At 48.1% G+C, this 9,658-nt stretch overlaps 1 protein-coding gene across 16 annotated transcripts in view; it reads left to right on the top strand.

Annotated features, from left to right (window-relative positions):
- LOC102049996 (H(+)/Cl(-) exchange transporter 5) overlaps positions 1–7,713 on the top strand; it is a 44,038-nt gene extending 36,325 nt beyond the window's left edge. For all 16 annotated transcript variants that reach the window (XM_055727304.1, XM_055727314.1, XM_055727316.1 and 13 more), the window contains 4 exons: positions 755–941; positions 2,382–2,780; positions 5,379–5,595; positions 6,424–7,713. In XM_055727304.1, the coding sequence (XP_055583279.1) occupies positions 755–941; positions 2,382–2,780; positions 5,379–5,595; positions 6,424–6,514 (894 nt within the window). In that variant the 3' untranslated portion in view covers positions 6,515–7,713. The remainder of the gene's footprint in view (positions 1–754; positions 942–2,381; positions 2,781–5,378; positions 5,596–6,423) is intronic.
- Positions 7,714–9,658: the final 1,945 nt, after the last annotated feature.

The raw sequence follows: 9,658 nt of genomic DNA on the forward strand, positions 1-9,658 counted from the left end.
ATCCAGAAAGGTGACCCCACCACAGAGGTTTGGGCATCATTGTTGCCATGAGGTGGTTGCTGACATTCAAAGGCAATCATCCCGTCTGTGTGAAAGATGCACGTGTGGGAAAGCTGTGTGACAAATGTGTAAAGGAAAGGGGGGAGGATTCTGACTTCAAAGAACAGGAACTTTTGGAGTCCTGGAACAGCTGAAGTGCAGAGGTGAAACTTGCTGGCAGTGGCTCTGCTGGGTGTCACTTGCGCTGTGTGTGCTAATTCTGCACTTTCACGGTGGAGTCTGAATTTCTGCCAGGGAAGAAAGATGATTCCATTCCCAGTACGGGAAGCCAGTAGTGCGGGAAAATCCTATGCCTGCAATAAACATGTACTGCTGTGGTTGGAAAGGCACCAGGGGAGTGTTAGCGGTGTGCAGGCAAAGCTTTGTTATATTCTCTTGGGAAATAAGCTTTTAAAAAAAGGTGGTTCTGTTCCACGCTACCCTCTTGTGTTATATTCTCTTGGGATATAAGCTTTTAAAAAAAGGTTGTTCTGTTCCACGCTACCCTCTTGTGTGGCTCTTTCTCCTGCTCAGAAAGAAGTAAATTCAAACTGTTGAAGCATGAGGGTGCAGGAACGACAGAGGTGACAGAGCAAGGCATCCTTGCCAATTTTAACTTCAGCTTAACTTCTAACTCAGTCCAGTTTTGAACTGTTGTCACTCGTCTTTTGAAATATCTGAGAAAGGGTGTGTTTACTGCTGCATGTTTTCACAGGTGCCTTCAGGTCTCTTCATCCCCAGCATGGCGGTGGGTGCTATAGCAGGCAGGTTGCTCGGGGTAGCGGTGGAGCAGCTGGCCTATTACCACCACGACTGGGCCATCTTCAGCGGCTGGTGCAGTCAAGGAGCTGATTGCATCACTCCTGGCCTCTATGCGATGGTTGGGGCTGCAGCGTGTCTAGGTAAGCAAGATGTCTTTTGAAGCCCAAGCTGTGGTTTGGGTCTTGGTTGGCCATGTAAAGGACTGTCGTAGTGAAACGCCACTGCTGGTCTTGCAGCAGTAGAAGCTGGCTTCGTCTCAAGAGCAGGAAACTCAGTAGTAGAACGCACAATGTGTTCCACATCCTGTTTGCGTTCTTTTGCCAACACCAACTTATCGTTGGACATGACAGGTTTCAGTGGGGAGCCTCCTCAGTAGGCAGCTAGAACAAATGAGACTGGCCAGGGACTTCAGGTTTTCCTGTGGGGTTTTAATTCACTTTGCTTCCTGTTCTGGCCTTAAATCTTACGAAGTAACACTTCTTTCAAGCACGCTGCTTTCTGGTAACGCTTGTTCTGCTTGGCTGAATTTGAGAAATTGAGTGCACGTGACTGAACTTCACTTTCACTGTAATTCCCTGTCCTCTCCTCCACGGAATAATATGCTTAACTCTTAAGGGATGACTTTACTGTATCAGGAAACTCTCGTTTCAGGAACAATGAAAGCATGCTACCAAAGCCCATCTTTGGCCTTTTTTAAGGGGATGCACCTTCTTGTTTGCATGTAATTAATGAAAAATGAATATGGTTCCACTTCATTAACTGCTCTCTTTACCACTGGACAGTGCTGAAGGGTATGTGCCCCTTTAGGAGATGGTTATTGGAGAAAAACTACTCTGAAATATTTGGGAGTAGCTTTGGGACTTGAATCTCAAAAGCATAATTAAAATACACTGAGATAAAATGCTGTTATAAAAAAAAAAAAGTAAGTAATATTTAGGAAGGCTCATCTATTTTCTCTTGAAATGCCAGAACTATGTTAGTGTTGAAAACCTACAAAAGTGTAATGAACAGTAGTCAAAATGTCTGGCTGAAAGCCAGTAAACCTGAAAGGTAAGTTGTCTGAAGGGCTTGCTGTTAGGGGAATTAGCGCTGGTAACCAGCGGTGTCAGGATGACACTTGCCTTTTGTGTACAGCCTGTCAGAGGTCACATTTCATAAATCTGCCTATGGAGGTATGTGTAAGAGCCTTCTATGGCATGGCCAGGCTATTTTGCAGCTTGCTAAGTAACACGAGAGGGAAGTTAGCTGTATTTTAAGGTTGCTTCTGAGTTCAGGGAAAGAACTATCAAAACCATGTGACAAACCATTGTAAGCCAGCCCATGGCATGATATTCCGTGGAAGGAGCAGACAGTTTCAGTGCTGTGTTCTGCTCCACAAGTGCTTGGCTTCCACTGTCTTGGCTTCCACTGTGATGCTGAATGTGATGTGGGAGTCAACAGCACAACCTTGTGCTGATACAAGACCTTCTCTAGATACGTTGGCAGGAGACGGCTGTAGCAAACCTCAGAAGAGCTCTCCAGCCTGGAAACCCTCAGAACTGCCTGTTGATGCTGTCTGTCTTCCTGTGTTCTGTTTGCAGGTGGCGTTACCCGAATGACTGTGTCACTAGTGGTCATTATGTTTGAGCTCACTGGTGGACTGGAATACATTGTTCCTCTGATGGCAGCAGCCATGACCAGCAAGTGGGTGGCTGATGCCATTGGGCGGGAAGGGATTTATGATGCCCACATTCGCCTCAATGGATACCCATTCTTGGAAGCCAAGGAGGAGTTCTCACACAAGACACTTGCAATGGATGTAATGAGGCCACGGAGGAACGATCCTCCTCTGACTGTCATTACTCAGGACAGCATGACCGTAGAAGACGTCGAGACCATCATCAATGAAACCACATACAGTGGCTATCCGGTGGTGGTGTCACGGGAGTCCCAAAGGCTTGTTGGATTTGTCCTCAGGAGAGACCTCATCATTTCAATTGGTAAGAGGCAACATACTGCACAGATAAGTGAAGGTCTCTCCTCTTGTCCTATTGCTTGTTACTTGAGAGAAAACAGCCACAAGTTGCGCCAGGGAAGGTTTAGACTGGATATTAGGAAAAATTTCTTGACCAGAAGGGTGTCGAGCACAAGAACAGGCTGCCCAGGGAAGTGATGGACTCGCCACCCCTGCAGGGATTTAAAAGACTTCTAGATGTGGCACTTAAGGAGATGGTTTAGTGGTGGCCTTGGCAGTGCTGGGTTAATGGTTGGACTTGATGATCTTAAAGGTCTTGTGCAGCCTAAACGATTCCATGATTCTATGCCATCAGAGGCTTTAAATGGCACTAGTTATAATTTACTTCATGAGTTGGAATACCCCTAGTAGTGATGGTGACAATGCTTACTGGTGCCTGCATCTCCATCCCTGAACAGTATGGGGTCTGCATGCATGGACTGAGGAGGACAGGATGGTTTGCTCAGTTCAATTAGTGTGGCTCTGCTGAATTCATTAACCTTAAGGCACGGCTGTGAAGCGTGAGGCTTACTGAACCTTCCTGACTTTGTGGATGACTGGGCATGGAAAGCTTTCTTAACTGTTAATGTCTCAAACCTTCTTTTATTTCATTAAGGAAAAAAGTCTGGTTGGTCTGTGTACTGAATGTTGGGTCACTACTGATGTGGTGCTGTCAAACCTATAAATATCAATACTGGTGTTAGTCTTCCATCTCTCTTCGCCACACAAAGCCAGCCTGGTCTTTCACTTGTGCTCCCGTGTTGGTGGCTGTGGGGCAGGCGGTGTGCAGTACCGGCAGGACTCGGTGAACGCTGTGCTGGCATCCCTCAGATGCAGTTTCCATCTGTGATGTGAGCAGAGCTGCTTTGGAGATACTTTTCCACGTTACAGCTCAGGGCACATTTAAGTTCTTCTTGCTCTCAAATTCCTTAGAAACCTGCAAGAGCTGTTTCCCAGCACGAGACCCAAGTAGAAATTCTGGTCTCTTGCTGGCTTGAGCAAGACAGTATGTCTTCTCTTGGTAAAGCAGGAGAAATCTGTGTTAGGGTTGAGGGGTACGTGGGCATGTAAGTCCTTAAAAGTTATGCCTGCGCTGGAGCGAAGATTGGCCGTGGGGTACCAAGCCCCACGCTCTGGTGCAAGTTGAGTCAGTGTGGTTTGTGTCCAGCCGCAGCCCAGGCTCCGAGCATCCACGCTGAGCGGGGTGAGCTGGAGCTGCTCACGCACTTCCTTACGCTGGCACCCAGCAACGTTCCTGCAAGCCCTGTGGTGAGCTGGATGGGGAACTGAGGCAGCTGAAAACACACCTTCCCTCCCTGCTTGGTTAGCTTCTTGCAGGTCAGTCCCCCCTTCTGGCTCTCGGGGAGGGCACGCAGGCGCTGGTGTGAGGGAGTGGGAGAGAGCACACTGCCTGGGCCAGGGGTGGCAGCTTCCTTGGCAAAAGCAGAAAGCAATCGTGGGACCAGCGTCATCGTGGAGGATTGAAGACACATGAGCTCTGTGGCATATTCTCCAGCACATGGCTGAATGCACTGTCTTAGCCCAAGCTTTACGACTTTCTGTAGAGGTGGTGTGAAGGCCTGGTCCTGAGCTAGCTTTGTCCCGTGGCAGAGCTAGAGTAGCTCTTATAACTGTTTCCTGCAGCAGTGAATCAACCCCATGAGTTCCCTCTCAAGGTAAGTTTTCAGTGTAGTTCTAGGATGTGCAGTGCATCTTTTGAAGCCTGTGGACGTTGCTCTCCTTCTGATAAGTATCTGGCCAAATGCTTATGACAATATGGAATGAAACAAAAAAAAAGGGTACTGTCAGATTGTGTGCATTGCCTTCCTTCTGTAAGGCTGCTTTGTGGTATGACCATAAATTCTTGCATTTGTGTAATTCTGAATCTCCAGGAACTCATTAAGAGTAATCTTTTCCCTAAGATATGCACAGGATGGGATTTTGCTTTTGATGGCCAGCTCTGAATATCCAGTCTGGTGTTTGGGCTGCCAGGCCTAGCCCCTTCCCCAGTGAGTCTCGGAATGTGAATCACAGATCGAAGCTGCAATGTGGCTGATACATTCCTGCTAGACAGGCAGTTTGGTGATGCACTAGTGTAAATATCTGAGTAATGGCAAGTACTTGTTTTCTAGGGTCAGGGACCATGTGCCAGTACATTAAGTGCTTAAAAATACTTCATTAGCTACTCTGCACAGAACCCAAATCGGTGATTGATAGAAGTGTGAAGCATTTTAAATACCTCCTCTTAAAACTGGGAGGTTAAAGATCTCCAGAACTTGCATTTACACAGCCAGAGCAAAACGCTGAGATGCGTGGCAGCCTCGACATTGGGGAAGGCGTATGCTGATCTCACCCTGGGGTGAAGTTTTGGAGACCTTAGAGGTTGCACTGTGGTTATTAAAGGTGGGATGGAAACAGATTACACCTTCCTCGGGTCATTGGTTGCCTTGAGAAACAGCGCAGGTGAAGGGAAGGAAAGGACTTTGAAGGCCGTCTCAGTGTGGGCAGAGAGAGAAAAGGGTATGCTCTTCAGTTTGGAAAAGGAAAGGAGGGATGATATTTAATCAAATATTTCTTCTTCCAGAAAATGCCCGGAAGAAGCAGGATGGGATTGTGAGCACTTCAATTATTTATTTCACTGACCACTCTCCTCCACTGCCTCCAAGTTCCCCCTCTATGCTGAAACTCAGGAGCATCCTGGACCTCAGTCCTTTCACAGTGACGGACCAAACACCTATGGAAATCGTCGTGGATATATTCCGCAAGCTGGGATTGCGCCAGTGCCTGGTTACTCACAACGGGTAAGAATGCTGGAGGCAGAGCCCTGGGGTCCCACAGTTGCCTGTAGACCTGAGTCAGAACGTCCTCTCCATCTAGTTCTGAGGTGTAGAGCACTGAGCATCACCTGGAGCAATTGTTATCTGGAAAAAAGCAGTTGTGACCTCCCTGAGCCTCTTCCAGTTGAAGCAGTAAGATAAAGCCTGTGAGGTGAAGTCACAGCTCCATATGGTGATGGGTCTCTCAAACTGATGGGAAGGGCTTGTGGTCTCCTCAGATCCAGATCTGGCCGTGTCTATTGTGTAACAACTACAACTTGCTTTGGTGTCGATCAGAAAGAGTGTGTTAAGTGAGGTGGGAAGGAATGAGGGCACAGAGAAACCAAGTGATCTGTTCCCTGAAGCGTGGCACCAGCAGGAATTCTCTCCCTGTTCCCTGCCGAGGTGCGTTGGACCAGCTGATCTTTTTGGCTTCTGAGAGCGCCACGTTGCTCAGCATCACTCCCCAGCAGACGGGGCGTGCTTAATGCCCTAGTTCCTGGCGTGCCTTTTGGCACCTTTTTGAAGCTCATTGGGAGTACCAGGACTGAAAATGCAGCACTAGGCATTCAGGTTGATCTTTTCAGAGAAGGTGGGTGTTAATAATTATTAATATTTGTCTTTTGGTTATAACCTCCTTACCTTTTTTAGACTCTCTGTTGGGGCTTGCGAGTACCATACTTTGTGTGGAGTGTCAGCACTGTGATCTGAAAAGGCTCTTCAGCAACTGCAAGGCATTAAAATATGTGAAGCTAAGCCAGGATAGTTTCTGTGGGTGCTGATGCACTAAAAAACATGTTTTCATATTTTCAGGAAGCTACTTGGAATCATCACCAAAAAGGATGTATTAAAGCACATTGCACAGCTGGCTAACCAGGACCCAGACTCTATACTCTTCAATTAAAGGCAGACTAGTAGGTATTGTGTGTTCAACACAAAAGAAACTTTATTATAGATGATCCTGGATATACTTTCCTATTTTTATTGAGACCATGGAACTGTTTTCAGCGTTTTCTTCCATGGAGCTGAAGATAATTTTTTTCTACCAGATAACCAATTGCACTACATAATCTGTGGAACATAATCTTCTTTTTAGAAGAAAAAAAAAGACTATATTTACGTTGCTTTTGTGAAGTTGCGTTGGAAAGATTCCATGAAGGAGTAAAAGCAAAATGCTATAGAATTATATCTCCTCTTCTTATTTTATTTGAACTCTTGTTACTAACATGTGGAGGAAAAGACAAGGTCTATACCTTCAGAAATTTTGAAGGAGGATGATTTTTGCACACAGCATTCAGGTGGTGGCAGAAAGATGTGGCTGTAACTCAGGGGTGATGTATTCCCAATTAGCCACTTGGTGAAGATAAGAACCTTGTAAAGTCAAAATAGAGGAGCAGAAAAAAAATGTTCTAGCTGAGTATGTTTTGCTGCAAAGAAGGAAAAAGCCCCACAAACCCAAACCCCCCAGAAGACCAGATCTCCTTAAACTGGGCCCAGTTTCTGATAGGGAAGAAGCTTATTTTGATTAATCTTCTGTGAATGTATTTAATTACTCTGATGCTGCCTTGCCAGGAGAACCCCGAGGAGGAGGCAGAAGGAGTTAACAGTTCTATTCTCATAGAGATCCCTATTTTAGATATATCCCTAAGGATTTCTTCTTGATTTCCCTTGAGCATGTAATTAAAATCACAAAGGCTGAGTCCTAAGTTATTGCCCCACCTTTACCGCGCTTCCCAGTAGACTCTGATCGTGTTAGATATTGCACAACTGACCTCTTCCTTAATCAGCAGTGTCTTAGGTGGCTGAGGATGTCCTCCTGGAGAGCCATGTGCCCGGGACGTTTACATGGATGTGTGTGCTGTTCCCTTCTCCTCTCCTCAGCCCCGCACCCAACTCAGGCCCGGACCCTGGCTCTAGGATTGGCAGCACTGCCACTTTATGTACGTGCACCGCTCGGTGTCTCCTTTTGCCAACAACTATGCAATAAAGCCCTTCCTGACCACTGTCAGCCCCTAACGCATGCCCTGTCTGTGCTCCTCAAGTCCCTGTCCAGATCTTACCAAATTATTTTCCTGTTAATAAAATTGTGACTGTTGACTGGAATTTTGAAGGTATATGAATGCTTCTGGAGGTTGATGTTCATCGTGGCTTCGGTCTGTAGCAGACGTCATTTTGCGGTGCGTGGCTGAGGCTCCTCAGTGGCAGGAGAGCTCCCTCTCACCTCCGCTCACCACCGAGGCTGCAGAAGGGAGCCAAGCTGGTGAGAAACGGCTGAGGATTAAGGAGTGGGGGCTCTGACTGCTTCCCGACGGACAGACCTCTGGCAGTTGAGCAGGTCGTGCGCTTTGCACAGCCCCAGCCGCAGGGGCCACGGTAACAACTCCCCTCGTCCCTGCCAGAGGCACCAACAGAGCCTGGTGGAGGCTTGGTGGCAGGGGGCGGTGGGTTGTGCAAGGCTGCTGCTGCTGCCTGTGATAAACCTGCTCTGGGGGGGAGCAGGGACTCCTGGCCAGGGTTGCTTGGAAATTTGGTCAATTTTAAACTTCTCAAATATTAAAAAAAATGCTTCATCTCTACTTGGATCAGAAGCCAGCTTGCTTATTTTCTAAAGCCATCCAAAAGCAAGCGCCTGCTGCCACTGCTTTTACGTGGCAGTGAGGTGCTGATGTCTTGGATTCTTGTATAGCTGAAACCTGAATCAAACCAGGGTGTTGCCAATGGATCAGATACCTTCTGCTTAGAAAATAAATGCCTTGACTTTGTCTGTGGTGGATTTCTACAGCGGGAGATTGAAACAAAGATCACAGCATTGCTCACAATTTGAAATGCTTTGTGTTCTGCTGTGGCTGGTGGCAGATGCTTTGCCTTTAAGTGCTTTTTTGTCCTCTGTGGAGAGGGTTGTCCCCCTTTTGCTGCTTGAATGCTCTGTGTGTCTGGGTCCAAGTCCAGGGAAGAAGCTGCGAAGCTGCCTCCTTCCACCTCCCCGGGGACTCCTTCCAGGGGATGCCTGCCCTGTGCAGGCAGGCTCCTCCTCCCTGCAGCATGCTTGGGACACCAGAAAAACAAAGCTTTTCTTTTCTACTTTTCTGCTTACCTTATGGTACCCAGGAGGACTCTACCTTGGAAAACATGGTCTGTGCTTCAGTTAGATCTGCAATGCATGAGGGCCTGGTCCTCCCCTTGGGGGAAGGCTGCAGTAGCCCCGTGCAAAGCTAAGGACAAAAGGTACTGAAAGAGAAGCCCGTGAGCAGGCTGGAGCATGGCAGCTGGCTGGCTGGTTATCCCAGAGGCACTCGGGGAAGCGGCAGGGCAGGGAGCACACCGGCAGAGAGGGACCGCAGCTGCTCTGCCTGCCTGTGTGTCGGAGCGCTGGAAACGGGAGCGCTGGAAACGGGAGCTCGGGGCAGCAAGCACCTGCTCAGCAGCTCCCCGCTTGCAGCGGCTGCGGGTGTGCCTATCGTGTGCCTTTTTTTTGCCGTGGGAGAGGTGTCCTTGGGAGGCTGGCCTGAGAAGACCCTGCAAAGGAAGGTTGAGAGTATGGGACAATGGCCCCTAGCTTTGCGGGAAAGCCTGGTGGAGCTGGGCTTCAGAGAGGCTTGGTCCTTGGTGCAGCCGGGTTTTATAGTCCTCGTGATGCCAAACCAAACAAGGTCACGAAGGGCAAGAAAAAGAGAAACGGTGCGATGGTATAAGGCCTTCCTCTCCCTCTTGCCTGAGCTGATCTCTCCACTCTTGCTGCTTTTTAATGTGGAAAGTGATAATTTTCCTGCAAATGGGGATGCACACTTTAACAGCTGGAGGTCTGGTACATGTCAAAGTGGAAATAGGAGCTCAGAGTGTGACTTTGCTGCCTGTACGTGAAAACCTGCTGATCCCATGAACCAACATAGATGGTGTCTGTGTAAGGAAATGCTCATTTCAGCTCCAGCCTTGTTTCTAAGCTGTGGTTCTCTGTGTAGGGAAATTCACAGTGGAACTACCCGCTGCAGTGGCCACAGCAGCGCTGTGCTGTGCCCGGGCACGGGGGGGCTGTGCGGGTCCAGCAGTG

Source organism: Falco cherrug, chromosome 15 (genome assembly GCF_023634085.1).
Source record: "Falco cherrug isolate bFalChe1 chromosome 15, bFalChe1.pri, whole genome shotgun sequence".
In the NCBI taxonomy this organism is placed as follows: domain Eukaryota; kingdom Metazoa; phylum Chordata; class Aves; order Falconiformes; family Falconidae; genus Falco; species Falco cherrug.